Consider the following 17,333-nt stretch of genomic DNA (forward strand, 5'->3'; position numbering starts at 1 on the left):
CACCCGCAGCCCCCCGTTTGCCCCTCAGCGCCACCAGGGCTAGAAGATGCCCCAGCGCGCTCAGCAGCATCCTGAAACTGGAATGAGGCTCCCCCTTGAGAAAACGGGGGTCACAAATGCCGAGCCGTCTTCCCGTGTCCCCCTACCTGAGCGCCAGCTTTGAAATCCACCCCAGTCGAGGTCACCGCTTCCTTTCTCCCTACTGCACCGCACGCCCAGCCTAGGAGCAGGGGACACACCTGCGTCTTCTCCTCCGGGGGGAAGTGGGGATGGAGAAGCCAGACATTCCGGCTGCTCCCATCTCAGGGACAAGCACCTGCTTGAACGAGAGCTGTTTTCCCGGCAACCTGGCGTGCACACACGCACACACACACACACACACACACACACACACACCCACACTTTGTTGTCTTCATTCTCATGTCCAGAGTTGTTTGTAAACAAGGAGCTCTGGGGGTGTCTCGGCTTGTGGGTTGTTGGGCGGTGGCTCTAATGTTTCGAAACCACCAGCCGCCCACAGGGAGAGCCGTGGGGCTTTCCACTTCCGTAAGCCGTCGCGATTTCAGAAACGCCAGGGAGGGTGGAGGCAGGCGGTGGGCAGTCCCCCCTCAGCCCCCCATCTGCTAGGGTCGCTCCCGGTCAGAGTCAATGGCAGTGAGACTCTGACGTCGGTTGGGATTGTTTTTAAAAGGCACGGGGTGGGGGGTCAGTCCTAAAAAAAATACTTTTATTGGGGGCTCTTAGGTCTCTGATCACCATCCATCCGTTCCTCCAGTGTGTCAAGCACATTCGCATTCTCTTCCCACTTGAGCCCCGGATATCAGCTCCCCGTTTCTCCCCTGTCCCCACACCCTAGCCCTCCCTCCCTCACGAGCCCTTGTTCAGTTGTAGATTATTTTTCCCATCTTACATCATCCTCCATCGCCCCTCACCCACTTTTCTGTTATTCATCCCCCTGGGAGGGGTGTCCAGTTGTCTGCAGATGAGCCTTGGGTCCCCCCCATTCACCTTGCGTATGATTTTGTTCTGGGTCTTGGATGCCTGATCCCTGATCCCTTCGACCCCTCGTGATCTCACAGGCTGCTGTGATTCCTCCGCGTGGGCTTTGCTGCTTCTGAGCTAGACGGCCGCTTGTTCACCTTCCAGCCTTTAAGACCTAAAGGTTTAAAACCGTTGGACAATGGTGTTCTGCCCAGTTGTCTCATCACCCCTACGGAGGGGCAGCCCTACGGTTCCCGAAATGTCCCCCGGAACGCACTGCCGGCTAGCGGACGGCAACTTCAGCGACCCCGCGGGGCAGGAGAGCAGGGCCCCGTGGGTTTCCGAGACTGTGACTCTTGCTGATTCACGCCTGCCCTTGGTGGAAGCCGGGTTCTTGCCAAAGCAGAAGTGATCTGGCACGCTGGTGCTGCCTCCTGCCGACGGCTCGGGACAGCGGGCGCTTTGCCCAGTGCAGTGGAGTCCCGACCCATAGCGCCCCCCCATGCACCACAGAAAGTGGAGTCCCGACCCATAGCGCCCCCCCATGCACAACAGAAAGTGGAGTCCCGACCCATAGCGCCCCCCCATGCACAACAGAAAGTGGAGTCCCGACCCATAGCGCCCCCCCATGCACCACAGAAAGTGGAGTCCCGACCCATAGCGCTCCCCATGCACCACAGAAAGTGGAGTCCCGACCCATAGCGCCCCCCCCATGCACCACAGAAAGTGGAGTCCCGACCCATAGCGCCTCCCCATGCACCACAGAAAGTGGAGTCCCGACCCATAGCGCCCCCCCATGCACCACCGAAAGAAACACCCCCGGTCCTGCCCTGCCCTCACCATTGTGCCCGAGACCACGGATGCAGCCGCCGTGTCCGTCCATCTCCTTGTGCCTCTTACTCACCGCTGCCCCTGACCTCCACCAAGCACCGTGTCCGCCCCCCAGGGACTGACCCCTCCCGACAGCATGTCCAAAGCACGTGTGCCCAAACCTCACCAGCCTGGCCTCTAAGGCAGCGGTTCTCAGCCTGTGGGTCGCGACCCCCTGGGGGGGCAGAAGTGTCTAACGGCCCTTTCACAGGGGTCGCCTGATTCATAAACAGTCGCAAAATTACAGCAACGGAAATACTGTTGTGGTTCGGGGGGGGGGGTCACCACGACACGAGGCGCTGTGTGAAAGGACTGGGGCACGAGGGAGGTTGAGCAGCCCTGCCCTAAGGACCATTCGCGGTTCTTCCAACGAGCAGAGGGCCTCTCCCTACAGGGGCACCTGAGTCTGCAATGCTTGCCCCCCAATCTGTGAGAAAATATATTTCTGTTCTGTAAAGCTGCCCCCTTGTGATACCTTCCACAAACCGCCACCCCCCTCCCCCCCCGCTTGTGGAATCTCCGTAAATTTAGACGCCTGGTCTCCCAAACAGAGAAAATATATTTCTGTTCTGTAAAGCCTCCCCCTTGTGCTGTCTCCCATAAAGCTCGCCCGCTTTGGAATCTCCCAGAATTTGGACATCTGGCCTCCCAAGGACGAGAAAGTACATTTCTGTTCTGTAGAGATGCCCCCTCGCCTTATGTCCCATAAGAAAGACCCAGGGTGGCTTCCCACGGAGCCCCAGTCTCCCTGGTGGGTGCAAACCAGCCTGCCCCTGGGTGTCCAGAGACCAGCCATGGGGAGCCCTCCAGGCAGTGTCCTCCTGGCACCCGTGGGCAGAGCTGATGCACAGTCCCATCAGGCTCCACTTGATCACAGCTCTCCAGCCCCCTGAGAGGCACCCGTAAGAAAGGTCTGGCAATCCAGTCTCTGGAGGCCCCTGGAGGACAGCAGTTCCAACCTGACCTGTGTGGGGTCCTCTGGGCCGGGGGGTGGGGGGGCCTCCGGACAGGAAGCCCTGAGCGCCCTGAGGGGCAAGGCCACTGAGACCGGTCAGAACTGGGGGAGGGGCACAGTGGGGCCAGGAGGATGTAGGACAGACGGAGGAAGGAGGGGTCGCCAGGGCTAAGCAGGGGCTCTGGGTCTGATGCCTGCAGTGACCCGCCCCCTGGTCCGAGCCCCTCAGGGGGGGCTGCAGGCTGACCCACCGCGCTTCCTGGCCTGCTGCCCGCCCGCTCCTCCCCTCCGCCCCCTCCCCTCCCCAGCCCTCCACTTCCGCCCCCCATCTGCATCCCTGCCCCTCCCTTCAGCCCCGCCCCTCAAGTCCCTCCACTTTCCTCCAGCCCACCAGGTCCGCCTCTCCAGATGTCTAGCCCCTCCCCTCAAGCTCTCTAGCCCCTCCCTCCAACCCACTAGCTCCTCCCCTCAAGCTCTCTAGCCCCTCCCTCCAACCCACCAGCCCCTCCCTCCAGCCCACTAGCCCCTCCCCTCCACCCACTAGCCAGTCCCCTCTAGCTCCTCCCTCCAACCTGCTAGCCACTCCCCTCCAGCTCTCTAGCCCCTCCCCATCAGCCCTCTAGCTCCTCCCCTCCAACCCACTAGTCCCTCCCCTCCAGCCCCACCCCCTTGAAGCCCCGCCCCCATTCAGCTCCACCCCTCCCTCCAGCCCCGCCCCTTTCCCTCAGGCTGCTGCTCCGCAGACTGAAACTCTCAGGAGGCTGTGCGTTCGAGCTCCCCCCAAGCAGGGGCCGCCCCAGCTCTCAGCTCCCCGTAATCACAGGGCTCTGTGGGTCCCCAGGGCTTTCAGAAGCGGATCTCCAGGCCTTTCCTCCTGGTCTCAGTCTGGAAGCCCCGCTGAGACCCGTTCCTCGGTGGCCCAGCAGGGGTTCGGTTGGGGGTGACGTGGACTAGCCGCGAGGCCCGCGCAGGGCCGGGCAGGGCTTCCGTGTGCTCGTCGGAGCCGCGCTGCCGCGTCCTGCACTGGCCCCCCCAGTCTCGGGAGCCCCCGCCCGTCGGTTCTCACGAGCTCCTGCCTCGCTTTGCGCCCGGTGCAAAACCCCGGGGACGTTGACCTCCTGCAAGAAGGCGTCTCCCCGGCCGACTGGCCCTTGCAGACACTGCTGACGGCGACGCTGTCTCTGCCCCCACAGGACGTGGACCCTCTGCGGGACCCCCGAGTACCTGGCCCCTGAGGTCATCCAGAGCAAAGGCCACGGGCGGGCCGTGGATTGGTGGGCGCTGGGCATCCTCATCTTTGAAATGCTGTCGGGGTGAGTAGCCGGCCTGCCAGCGGCTGAGCGGTTCCGGGTCCCCGGGGAGTCGGGGTGGGAGCTGTGCCCCCAGATGTGTGTTGGGATCCTGACTCCGGCCGCGGCCCGTGGGCGTCCTCCTGGGCGTGGGTGGCGGATTCCAGGACCTCATCCACACACCTGTCCATCTGTCTGTCCCTTACCTGTTGGCCTGTGCACCTCGCCCTATCCCATGTCATGTCCTCCTCTCTCCTACTTATCAATGCATCTTATCCGGCCTCTTCCATCCATTTATCCATCCGTCCTTCCATCCACCATTTGCCCAATCTGTCCACCCATTCATCTTATTCTCCCGTGCAATTTATCAATCTCTTTATCCTGTCTCTCTATCTGATCTATCAATCTGTTTACCCAGTCTCTACCTTAGCTATCATGCTATCGATATATAAATACTATCTATCAATCTATGTATCCTATCTCATCAATCTATCCTGTCTATCTGATCTATCAAGCTGTTTATCTATCTTATAGACCTATTTATATAGCTATGCACCCATCCATCCATCTATGTCCATCTGGTTATTGGCTATCTGTCTTAGCCGTCTGTCTCTCTACCACTTTGCCTGTGGATCCATTCATTCATCCACCTGTCTGTCCGTCTGTCCGTTCCACCCATCCATCATCCGTCCATCCGTCTGTCCATCCATCATCCATCCATCCGTCCATCATCCATCCATCTATCCATACATCCATCTGTCCATCCACCCATCGATCTGTCCATCATCCATCCATCTGTCCATCCACCCACCCATCTGTCCATCATCCATCCACCCATCCAGTCCTTTAAAACATCCCCGTTCACTCCCCCGGCATACTTTGGGCGTCACATGGAACGAGACCCCTTGCCCGTGAAACGTCCCCGACCCCCAGCCCCTGCTGTGTAGTCGACAAGGACGCACGGCCTCCCTGTAAGAAGACCCGGAAACCTCTCCGCAGCCCTTCTGACCCGTGAGACTGCCCGGAAGTCTCTCCAGAAGAGCAGCGCCCAGCTGGCCGGCCTCTGGTGTAGCAGCCCTGTGCTCCAGCCACTGCGCCACCAGGGCGTCTTTGTAAGGCCTTGGGCCAAGCCGAAGCTTGACATCCACGACCTCTGAGGTCCAGCTCCTGTCCAGCTGACCAGCCTCCTTCTCCCCTTGGTGGTGATGTCGCCACCAGAGGGCAGCGTTCCCCCACACGCTCCCTAACCCACTGCCCTCGAGTGGACGCCGGCTCTCGGGGACCCTGCAGGACAGGGCGGAGCTGCCCCTGGGGGTCTCCCAGGCGGTCAGTCTGCACGGGAGCAGACGGTCTGGTCTTTCTCCCCAGGAGCTAATGGATAGAGAGATATGTAGATAGATAGATATGCAGATAGATAGATAGATGTGTAGATGGATGGATAGATAGATAGATGGATGGATAGATAGAGAGACAGATAAACACACTGCCATCACAAGGAGCGGCTGGTGGGTTTGAACTGCTGACCTTGCTGACCCGATGTTGCCCATAGATCTGCCCTCAGTCTCACGCAGCACGTGCAGTGGGGCCGAATGCGGGAAGATCACAGGCCAGGGGTCTTGGGGATTCAGTGGCCGCGGAAGCATCTCCTGGGCCCAGCCTGCCTCCAGCAGGGCCCATGGGGCTTGTCCACTGGGAGGTCCAGCAGTGGACAGAATCCTCACGAGAAGGCCACGCCCCCAAGGAGGGACGGCAGGCAGTGACCTGGTTGACAGGCTCGACCCCACCCCTTCCTCGTTTTACCAAGTGCACATCCTGACCACAGGTCCCCAGTTAAGAAGGTGCAAGGTTACGCCAGGGCTGGGCAGGGGCAGGGGCTGCCCCCCGCGCAGGCAGAGCAGAAGCAACCTGTCTGCTCCTGGCTTTAAACTGCCGGCCAGGAAGCAATGAGCCTCGTGCTTGTAAGATGTAACTGGTTGGTTTTTCATCCTTGTATTGGGGGCTCGTTCAGCTCCTCTGTATCACTACCCACCCATCATTCATCCATCATCCATCCATCATCCATCCATCATCCATTATTCATGTCTGCCTATGTCTTCTTCCATCCATTATTCATGCCTGTCTGTATCCATCCATCCATCCATCATCCATCATCCATCTATGATCCATCATCCATCCATCCATTATTCATGTCTGCCTATGTCTTCTTCCATCCATTATTCATGTCTGTCTCTCCATCCATCATCCATCCATCATCCATCATCCATCATCCATCCATCATCCATCATCCATCATCCATCATCCATCATCATCCATCCATCATCCATCATCCATCATCCATCGTGTCAGGCGCATTTCTATGTTTGATGCCATCGTCCTTCTCAGAGCATATTCCTTCTACTTGAGTCCTTGGTTTTTGAGTCCTTGGTTTCAGCCCCTCATGTTTCCCTCTCCCCTCCCCTCCCACCTTCCCGAACCTGAGGGCGGGATGCGTCCTGGATTCCCGGCGTCTCAGGCTCTTCCCTGCCCCATACGAGGTGCCTTTCAGGAGCGCAGTGATGGGGGTTCATCTTTGTTATGAGCATGTGGCCGGGGCTCCTCCCAAACTCAGCGTGTGAAGGCCGCCTTCCACCCGGAACTCCGGCCTCTCGGGCGACTTCCCTTGGGAATGAGGAATGTGTCCACCTGCCCTCTTCCCGGTCCGCAGTCGCCCACGTTCCTGTCTTTTCCGGACAGGTTCCCTCCGTTTTTCGACGACAATCCCTTTGGTATCTATCAGAAGATCCTCGCGGCCAAAATAGATTTCCCCCGATATTTGGATTTCTATGTCAAGTGAGTCGCCCGTGGACCCTACTGTGTGCCTGCCCCCCGTGTCTCGGCGGCCAGGACCGGCTGGGGTCAGCAGGGTGCCCAGTAGATGAAGCTGACGGACAGGCTGGGCGGGAGGTGTTTGGCCAAGCAGGGGTCTCCCCGGGACACGGGGTGGGGGGGGGACCTCATGTAGGGTCAGTGTTTGAAGAGATGGCGGAGACTCCTCCGTCCTCCGGCAGGTCCAGGGGCCCCAGCTTCTCTTACTCTGGTCATGACCCTGAGGAAAGGGGGGTGGCTCCCCGTGGTCTCAGCGGGCGAGGCAGCTGATGGCAGGAGGCCTGGGTGTGTCTCCCTGTCGCCCACAGAGACCTCATTAGGAAACTGCTGGTCGTCGACAGGACAAAACGACTCGGGAACATGAAGGTCAGTATCCAGTGCGGCCAGCCTGGGGGCCTCCTTCCCGGAACCAGCCTTCGGAAGCCCCTAGGGGCGGTCAGTTCTGCTCCGACACCCAGCGGGGCTCTGCTTGCTGGACATCTGGTGTCCAGTCCTGGGTGCTGTTGATGGTTTTGCATCCAGGTGTGAACCGGGATGATCAGGTGCACCTGCAGCCGCCCCGGGAGAAAGGCCTTTGGCAATGGACTTCCAGCAACCCAGGGGCAGAGTTCTGCGCGGGCTTTTTGGTGCCGAGACTCGGGGCCGTCGAACAGCGGCTGATGTTGCTTGTGTCCTCAGTGTGGCTCAGGAGATGTCTGCGATTGGGCCTGAGGGTGTGCGCCCCCTGCCCTCCCACCTGCAAGCGTGAACCCCGAACAAGGGGGGCATCAAAGAGCTCAGAGGCCTGGCCTTTCTACGGCTGGGGAGGCGAGGATGGAGGTGCAAGCACACCTGGGTGTTGTCAGGTGTCTGGGCCCAGTCGGTGGACCAGCAGATGCCGCCGTCGTGGAACTGCCAAGCGACCTCGTTACACAGCTGCAGGGTCACTGAGCACGGGGGCCCCGGGGGTTCAGCAGACACAGATACGTGAGCCGTTCCAGGCGTGTCTCCCACCGCATCCTGCGCCAAGGTGCACAAGGCGCCGAGCAGCAGACGGGGCTGGTCAACAGGGAGGGTCGGATGAGGAGGCGGTCGCTAATCGAGGCAGGAGCAGGCGGAGAGACCGGATCTGAGTCTGTGGGCGCGGGAAGCAGATGAGACACCTGCCGCCGCCTCTTTTGCCGGCGCAGGCTTGTAAAAAATTTAATTGCACAAAGGCGACACAGGCAGGCTCCTGAGAAACTGCCCTCCCATCCAGGATGGGCGATAAAAAAATAGGTTTAAAATTATTTTTAATTAATCAATTCCTGGGCGGGCTTTTAGAAACCGTGTGACGGCCCGTCGTTCAGTTTGCATTGAGCACATTGTACGTTCCTGTTCACCGTCCGCTCCGAAGCATCTTTCCGTTACAGGCCTGGGTGTCAGCTCCTCTCCTTCACCCACATTTCTGTTACTCGTCCCCCTGGGTGATTGGGGGGCTATATATCCAACCTTGTGACAGGTTCCCCCTTTAGCCCCCTCCCCTCATGATGTCGCCACTCCCACTACTGCCCCCGAGGGTCTGATCGGTGCTCAATTGCCTGTGTCCAGAGCTCTTACCTGGACTAATGAGCGTCCTCCGGTCTAGCCGGGTCCGTAGGGTAGAACTGGGTCATGGGGGTGGAGGGGGTGTTTCATGGGTGTTTCATGGGTGCTGGACTGCACCTGGGCTGAATTGCCCCTTCCTGTAGCCCTTCAGTGTGTGTGGGGATGTCCAGTTGTCTTCAGATGGGCTTTGGGTCTCCACCCCAACCCCCCTCTTTCACAGCCATGACTGTTTGGGATATTTTGACACCTGAACCTGTCGACACCGCGTGATCTCACAGGCTGGTGTGCTTCTTGCACGGGGGTTTATTGCTTCCCTGCTAGATGCCCGCTTGTTTAACCTCAAGCCTTTAAGAGGCCAGACGCTGCGTCTTTTGATAGCCGGGCACCGCCCGCTTTGTCTGGAGGTGAGCCTCACAGGGTGCCGGTTACTAGAACAGGGTGCTGTGTTTAGGGAGGCCCAGAGTCCGTCTGCTACCCGAGTGCCTGACTCAGGAGCACAGTTGCCCCGTCCTGCCAGGGCAGTGGGTCAGGCTCAGCCCCTGTGGGGACATACGTGGGTGCACGAGGCAGTCGGGCAAGCGTGCTTCGCCGGTAATGCGTAAAGCGCTGCAGATTTAATTTTTAGACGTGCTCCATGCGTCCGTCCGCTTGGCCTGCAGCGTTTGGGGCCGAGGGTCACTTCCCAAGGGCCCTGCAGCCCCCAGAGGCTGCCCAGCGGCTCCCGCGGTGGCGGAGGAGGAGCTCCTGCTGCAGGGCCCTCAGGGGGCCCCTCCCGCCCACGCCCTAAAGCCACGGCCTGCTGTCTGTCTGCTGGCTGCAGCTGTGCAAGGACAGACCCCAGCCGCGCCTCCCCCGCCGCTGGTCCAGCTCCCCTCACTTAACTGCAGCGGGGCCTGAGTGCCGGGAGGTGGAGGGGCGGGGCCTGCGTGCTGGGGACGTGGAGGGGCGTGGCTTGCGTGCTGGGGACGTGGAGGGGCGGGGCCTGCGTGCTGGGATGTGGAGGGGCGTGGCCTGCGTGCTCGGGGCGTGGAGGGGCGGGGCCTGCGGGCTGGAGATGCGGTGGGGCGTGGCCTGCGGGTTGGGGCATAGTTGGGGCGGGGCCTGCGTGCTGGGGGCGTGGGAGGGGCGGGGCCTGCATGCTGGAGACAGGAGAGGCTGGGTCTGGTGGGGCTGCCGGGAGGGGCGGGGCCTGCGTGCTGGGGGCGTGGGAGGGGCGGGGCCTAAATGCTGTGGCATAGGTGGGGCGGGGCCTGCGTGCTGGGAGCGTGGGAGGGGCGGGGCCTGCATGTTGGAGACAGGAGAGTCTGGGTCTGGTGTGTTGGGGCTGCCGGAAGGGGCGGGGCCTGCGTGCTGGAGACGCGGTGGGGCGTGGCCTGCATGCTGGGGACGTGCGTGGAGGGGCGGGGCCTGCATGCTGGAGACAGGAGAAACTGGGTCTGGTGTGTTGGGGCTGTCGGGAGGGGCGGGGCCTCCATGCTGAAGACGTGGGAGGGGCGTGGCCTGCATGCTGTGGATATGGGAGGGGCGTGGCCTGCATGCTGGGGAAGTGGGCGAAGTGAGGCCTGTGCTGAAGACCTGGGAGGGGCGGGGCCTGCATGCTGTGGATGTGGGAGGGGCGTGGCCTGCATGCTGTGGATGTGGGAGGGGCGGGGTCTGCGTGCTGTGGTAGTGGGAGGGGCGGGGCCTGCATGCTGGGGACTGGGGGGCAGGACTTTTGTACTGGGAGCGTGGGGGGTGATGGGTATGGTGAATTGGGGCTGCGGTGAGGGGTGGGGCCTGTGTGCTGGGCATGTGGGGGGCGTGGCTTGTGTCCTACAGCCGTGGGTGGGGCGGGGCCTGTGTGCTGGGGACCCGGGAGGGGCTGGTACTTGGGGTCCCTGGTGGGGTTTGGGTGGGTGCCCCTCGGCCGAGCAGGCCTCGTGGAGGAAATTCTCCGGGAGGCCCCGTGGAGGGGTGGGCGCTGCTTCTCCACCGCCCCCCCCCACTCCCCCCCCTCCCGCGGGCAGCCGTGGGCACAATGTGAGTGTGGTTGTGCTTTATTTCAGTAACACACAATGTAAGATTTGGGGGGGGGTAGAAATTCCTCCCCCGCGGTCATTTCAGAAGAGTCGATGCTGATGGTCCGAGTCACTGAGCGCTGGCATCGTAGAAATCCCTCCAGCCGGGTGGGGGCGCTCGAGGGCAGGTTTCCCTTTTCTCACCGGAAGCTCATGTCTCAGAACGAGGAGGGTGGTCACGTCACTTCCGTTCCCGCCCTCGGTGATGTGGGGCTACCTGTCTCGCCCCCGGCGGTCTGCACCTCTTTGCTCTGCCCCATGGGGCCTTCTCCATCTCAATAGACCCGCTCTGCACGGATGCGACCCGACGGGGACCACTGGCCCCCTGTGGACTCAGCCCCCCGGAACAGAGTGGGGGACCCCCCTGGGTTTCAGAGCTCATCACGGGGAACGGCGGCTGCGTCTCCCTTCTGAAAACCAGCTGCTGGGTGGGAACCCCCGCTTTAGGGAGACCCTGCCCCCCTGGGGACCAGCAGGGCCCCCTCGTCCGCTCATCCCGGTGCAGATTCGCGCCACCACTTGTGGGGAGCAGGCTTTCCGTGCCCCTCGCACTGATGTGCCGTGTCTCCCGCAGAACGGAGCCAATGACATCAAGCGGCACAGGTGGTTCCGGACGGTGGACTGGGAAGGCGTCCCGCACAGGAAGCTGAAGGTACCGCACACGCGCCCCTGGGAGGGTGGGGTCGCCTGAACCGAAGGGTGAAGCAGCTGGAACTCAGGACGGCCGTCTGTCTGTTGGAGCCCCGAAGGATGGCCGCCAGGAACCCCCACGGGGGCATTCAGCTCTGTCTCTTGCGTTTGCATGCGTGTACGCGTGTGCATGCGTGTGTGCGTGTGTGCATGCGTGCGTGTGCGTGTGTGCATGCGTTTGTGTGTGTGTGCATGCGTGTGTGTGCATGCGTGCGTGTAGTATTGAGAGAAGATGCAGGAAGTCAGACACACATGCTTCAGGCACATGACATTCTTCCCGGCGGACAGCCCTCATCACACGCCGTGCCCACCTTGCTCTGTCCACAAGCGCATACACTCCCTGCCGCCCAGGTTCCTGTAAACCTTTCCGGTTGTCCTCGGCGGTCAGTTCTCCCAGTTCCTCCCTGGGTCACTCGGGCGGGGGGATGTGCCCCCAGGCATCTCCACCAGCCCTTCTGACGCCCCAGCCCCTCGGGCCTCTCCTCCCCCAGGAGCAGGAGCACATGCACACGCACCACGCACGAAGCCACACAGCCTGACTGCACAACGGCTGGTGTTGTCGTTTGTGTTATAGTGAGACCACTTGGGAGTTGGGGCCTAAGGAAGACCAACGAGGGGGACAGAACCGGCCCTGGCTGTGAGCAGTCCGCAGTTTCCCTCTAACTCGCACCTGTTCCTCTGGGCGCTCCAGTGGCAGCTTGGTTACATGTGGGACTGCGATCCGCGTGGTCAGCAGTTCAACACCACGAGCAGCTCTGAGGGAGAAACACTGGGCTTTCTACTCCCATAGAGAGTTATGGTATTAGAGACCCACAGGGGGCGCCGTGAGTCAGCACTGACTCCATGGAGGGAGGAGACCCACAGGGGGCGCCGGGAGTCAGCACTGACTCCATGGAGGGAGGAGACCCACAGGGGGCGCCGTGAGTCAGCACTGACTGATGGAGGGAGGAGACCCACAGGGGGCGCCGTGAGTCAGCACTGACTGATGGAGGGAGGAGACCCACAGGGGGCGCCGTGAGTCAGCACTGACTCCATGGAGGGAGGAGACCCACAGGGGGCGCCGTGAGTCAGCACTGACTCCATGGAGGGAGGAGACGCACAGGGGGCGCCGTGAGTCAGCACTGACTCCATGGAGGGAGGAGACCCACAGGGGGCGCCGTGAGTCAGCACTGACTGATGGAGGGAGGAGACCCACAGGGGGCGCCGTGAGTCAGCACTGACTGATGGAGGGAGGAGACCCACAGGGGGCGCCGTGAGTCAGCACTGACTCCATGGAGGGAGGAGACCCACAGGGGGCGCCGTGAGTCAGCACTGACTGATGGAGGGAGGAGACCCACAGGGGGCGCCGTGAGTCAGCACTGACTCCATGGAGGGAGGAGACCCACAGGGGGCGCCGTGAGTCAGCACTGACTCCATGGAGGGAGGGGACCCACAGGGGGCGCCGTGAGTCAGCACTGACTGATGGAGGGAGGAGACCCACAGGGGGCGCCGTGAGTCAGCACTGACTGATGGAGGGAGGAGACCCACAGGGGGCGCCGTGAGTCAGCACTGACTCCATGGAGGGAGGAGACCCACAGGGCTGGAAGGACAGATTGCCGGAACGTGTGCAGACTGGGGACCCTCGGGTCCAGCTGATGGTGTCTGAGCACCGGCCCTCGAGGCTCCACGTTTGCAAACTGCGTGTGTTGAGAACAGGCTGGCAGCGAGGGGCCGGCCGGGCACTGGGTTCTAACTGGTTTCTCCCCCCCCAGCCCCCCATTGTCCCCAAGATCTCCCGTGAGGGGGACACGTCCAACTTCGACTCGTACCCCGAGAGCGACTGGAAGGCGACGCCGGCTGTGCCCTCGAAGGACTTGGAAATCTTCAAGAATTTCTGACGAGGGGACCCCCCACCCCGTCCTCGAGGTACCTCTTTGCGCCCCGGCCGCCGTGAAGGGGTCGGGAGGAGGCTGCTTTTCCCCCCAGGGTGTCAGGAGCCCAGGGGACCAAGGTTTCGGGGAGACGCCGTCAAAAGGGGTGTGTGACAGAACAGAACTAAATTTTCTCGTCGATTTGGGCACCAGAAGCGAGAATCTGGGAGAAGCCACAAAGGGGGCGGCCGACAGCACAGAAACGTACTTTCTCGCAGTTTGGGGGGAAGCCTTCCGATTCGGGGTGACCATTGAGGGAGGGGATTCGAGCTCAGCGCCCTGGGGTGTGAGCCCCCAGCTGGGTTTCTGTCTGTCGGGAGCAGGTTAGGAGCGGCCGCGGCCCCGCGGGACAAAGAGGAGGCCGTCCACTCCTGGACATCGCCCCCACCCGCAGGCCCTGCTCCACTCGGGGGCAGTGGGTTGTTTGGTTTTTTTTGGGGTGAGGATGGGGCCCCGAATTCCATCCACAAGAGACACCAAGGGCCCCGGTGTCACCTCCTGCCCCCACAGCCAAGCCGGAGCCTTCCTGCGGGACGGACACCCCGTGACCCGACGTGGCTGCGTGGCCCCGGACGAGGCCTTCCCCGTGGCGACCCACCCTGTCGTGCTGCAGACTGGACCTCGGGGGGCAGCCGGCTCCTGCCCCGCGCTGCAAGCGCCCCGGACCCCGGGGGAAGCCGCCTCCAGCAGGTCAGCTCTCGTGGGCGCCCAGCGGGGTCTCCCAGAGGCTCTTCAGCAGGACAGACAGGTGTCCGTCTCTGTGGTCACAGCCGGCACCAGGACAGCTCGTGATGTCGGTGCAGGGACGTGCACGCCTTGCTTGACATGTCCCCCTCCGTGGGGGTGAATTCCCCAGTTCCCGGCCTCGGGGGGCAGGCGGGAAGGTGGGGGGCCATGCAAAGAAAAGTCCAGGGTGTGGGCTTTGCATTCTGTGTCACAACCTAGGCCTGGCGTCTTTCTTGTCTTGGGGGGGCTGGAGGGGCCCGGCGGTCACGTGCAGGCTTGTAGCCCGTGTGCCCCGTCCATTTCCACTGTCCACCCTTCTCCAGCCCCCCAGATGGCCACAGAGTCGCTCGCGGGACAGACGCCCTCTGGATGGTTCTGCGTCCGGCGGGCACCGGGCAAGGCGGGGGCTGGGGGCGGTGCCCTATTCAGATGCGTTTTCGCCCCTGAACGCTGTGCCCCCCAGTGGGTGACCAGCGGGAGAAGGCAGTCAGGCCCCCGGAGTCGGGGGGCTGCGGTCTCAGGTGGAATCAACCCAACGGGCTCTCCTTTCCGTTTCGCTCTGCGTCTTCCTCCCGCTTCTGTGCAAGGTCTCCTAGGGTCGCCCTTTCAGAGCAGTGCTTCCAGGTGCTCGGGGACCCCCCCCCCAGTTCCTCCCTGTCTCAGGGTCGCCGAGGTCACCGTGCGTGTGTGCACCGGGCTCCTGGATCGTGTCGGCTTCATGGCCCGTTTGCATTCCTTGGTTCCAAACTTTTAACCTTAGGGTTTGGGAAGGGGCCTTTGGGGGGTGCAGGCAGCTCAAGGCACGGCCCAGGCTTGCCAGCTGCAGGTGCCCCAGGTGCCCGCCACTCGGGAAACCGCAGGAGACAATGGCTTGCACAAGGAGATCTCTTTAAAAAGCCCAGCCACGGGTCACCCTTTTCTTGCTCCGAGGCCCGGGAAGCTCCCTGGTGCCCATCACAGGGATCGGGAGGGATGGTGTCACCTCAGGTCTGGCGCCCCCTAGGGATCAGGAGGGCTGGGTCTCAGCTCAGGTCTGGCGCCCCCTAGGGATCAGGAGGGCTGGGTGTCAGCTCAGGTCTGGCGCCCCCTAGGGATTGGGAGGGATGGTGTCAGCTCAGGTCTGGCGCCCCCTAGGGATCAGGAGAGCTGGGTCTCAGATCAGGTCTGGCGCCCCCTAGGGATCGAGAGGGCTGGGTCTCAGCTCAGGTCTGGCGCCCCCTAGGGATCGGGAGGGTTGGGTGTGAGCTCAGGTCTGGCGCCCCCTAGGGATCGGGAGGACTGTCTCCCTCAGCTTGGCTCCTTGGCTCAGGGTCTCTTGAATCACCTGGTGGACGCGTGGCCACAGGTGTAGCTTTTCCGCGGTTTGCTGGGGAGACATTTCTTCCTGGAAACCAGTCCCTCTTTTCTGCTCAAACATCTTGTGACCCCGAGCGCCTTCTTCTGTGGAGGTTCATACATTCTGCTTGCGGGGTACGGGAGCCCCAGGGGGGAAGCAGCTGCCCGTCAGAGGGTGCTCGCGGCGTTGAGGATATTCCCGCTCTCAGGTCAGCAGTTTGAAACCACCTCCCACGCTTTGCAGAAGCGCCGGAAGGAGCCGGTCATGTCTGCGGTCCCCGAATAGCTTTTTTAACCCAGTTTTTTGGGGTGACCACTGGCACTCAGCCCCTCTCCCTGCCCCGCCCCCGCCATGAGCACCAAGGCCCTGTCCCGACGGGATCATGTCCGTGTCCCGTTCCTGAAGGGCCAGCCCGTCCGACGGGAGGCAGAGCGCTCGGGTTTGCACTTGAACGCGAACGAGGGAAAGGTTGGCAGTTCGAATCCTCGCACGCGGAGGTGATGCGGAAGTGATGCCTGGCACACCTGGGGGGAGGGGGGGAAACGCAAGTCCCCACGGGGAGCAGGTCAGCCCGCGCCCGGCCGTGCTGCGTCGCATTGGACGCGGACGCGGGAAAATCAGTTTAAAACGAGGGGCAGCTCCGCTTCCAGCTCTGCGCGCGCATGTGCACGTGCGCGCGCACGCCCCGCGCCATCCCGTCCGGATTGGGGACGGGGCGGCCCTGGCGGAGGACTGCGTGCTGCGTGCCTTTCCTGCGGCCCTTTATAGTTGCGCGCGGAGGGATCCGGTCACCGGGGTGAGAAGTCCTGCCGGGCCCGAGTCTTCCTCCGCGCGCATGCGCACGAGCCACCCGCCCGGGAGTCCTTTCTCTCTGCGCGCGGAGGGATCCCAGCCTGGAGTGAGGCGGCCTGGCCCTTCTCAGCTGGCGGGGGCCTCAAGCACTGGGCACTGGGGTTGCCTGGAGACGCCTGCTTAAAAAGATCAGCAAAGTAATAAAAATTTAAAAGTCCCCAAACATAACCCGAACCTAAAGCGGTCGATGAAGCGCCTTCCTCAGCTCCATGATCAGAAATGCATCGTCTGCAGACGATTAAAAAGTTTTTTAAGTTTCATGCTCAGAATCCAGATGTTGCGGGTGTGAAACTAGCCCCGGGGATTCCCGAAGCGCCTTGTTCCCGAGCTGATCCGGGTGCGCGGCTCCCCGAGTGGGTTCAAACCGGACGCAAACCGAAAGACAGCAAGAACGCGGCTGCTCCTGGCCGCGAGTGGGCTATGAATTTTCCTCCTCCGGCAGCTTTGGCCTTCCCCGGCTCCCGCTGTCACTGCCGTGCAAAAGCTGCACACCGAGCCCCGTGTGGGCTCCCAGCAGATTATTAAATTTTTACTTTGCACGTGAGATAATCTAGCAATTTTGTTTTCCGGACACCGCAGCCTTATTAGCAACCGAGCGGAATCCTTCTATTTATTTGTTCCTGTTCTTCCCGCCATGACCTCAATCGCAAACAAAAAAAGGCGCCGGACCCAGGTTTGAAGATGCTACTGAGCGAGCGCAAGGCTGCAGCCCGTCCCGTTGCATCGGGGCTGCAAGCTCGAAACCGTGCAGAAAGCCGGGTCGCAGGGGCCGGCATGCCTTAGAAGGTGCAAAAACCAAACAGCCTCTCGCTTTAGACCCTTAGACCCATCGAGACGCACCGACTGGGCATCAGAAACAGGGATTTGCTGTGACCTCTAGCAACAGGTTGGTCCGTGCATTAAAAACTCAGAAGACATGTCTGCAAAGCGCCGCAGACTTCACAGACAGGAGCTATGCATTTGCCCTGTGGGCCCCCTAGGGTGTCACTGACGTCATATATTAAAGCCCCCCCTCCCCGGGCGTGGCTTCTTGTTGACCAAAGGCTGGGCAGCATCCACCAGAACATGCACATCAGTCCAGCCACGGGGCTGGGGTCTCGTGCTGGGGAAGCGGTTCGATCTGTCCGTCCGTCTGTCTTCTCCGGACCGGTTGATTTGGGATCATGTGGACACAACGCCAGACCTTTTATTCGTTTGGGCCTCGGTTGCAGATGCAGGACATGCTGCTCCCTCCGC

General features: G+C 61.7%; 1 protein-coding gene across 2 annotated transcripts in view; it reads left to right on the forward strand.

Annotated features, from left to right (window-relative positions):
• LOC142435520 (cAMP-dependent protein kinase catalytic subunit PRKX-like) overlaps positions 1-16,654 on the forward strand; it is a 35,451-nt gene extending 18,797 nt beyond the window's left edge. Inside the window, exons 4-10 of one of the 2 annotated variants that reach the window (XR_012781561.1) lie at positions 4,000-4,119; positions 6,829-6,924; positions 7,269-7,326; positions 11,158-11,235; positions 13,025-13,178; positions 13,694-14,896; positions 15,160-16,654. Coding sequence is in view for 1 of the 2 variants with exons in the window: in XM_075539742.1 (XP_075395857.1) it covers positions 4,000-4,119; positions 6,829-6,924; positions 7,269-7,326; positions 11,158-11,235; positions 13,025-13,150 (478 nt within the window). In the remaining variant the exon portion in view is untranslated. Of the gene's footprint in view, positions 1-3,999; positions 4,120-6,828; positions 6,925-7,268; positions 7,327-11,157; positions 11,236-13,024; positions 13,179-13,693 lie in introns of both variants that reach the window. The other variant, XM_075539742.1, reaches the window with a different exon arrangement.
• The last annotated feature ends 679 nt before the right edge of the window (positions 16,655-17,333 follow it).

The sequence above is a fragment of the Tenrec ecaudatus genome, chromosome Y (genome assembly GCF_050624435.1).
Source record: "Tenrec ecaudatus isolate mTenEca1 chromosome Y, mTenEca1.hap1, whole genome shotgun sequence".
Taxonomy (NCBI): domain Eukaryota; kingdom Metazoa; phylum Chordata; class Mammalia; order Afrosoricida; family Tenrecidae; genus Tenrec; species Tenrec ecaudatus.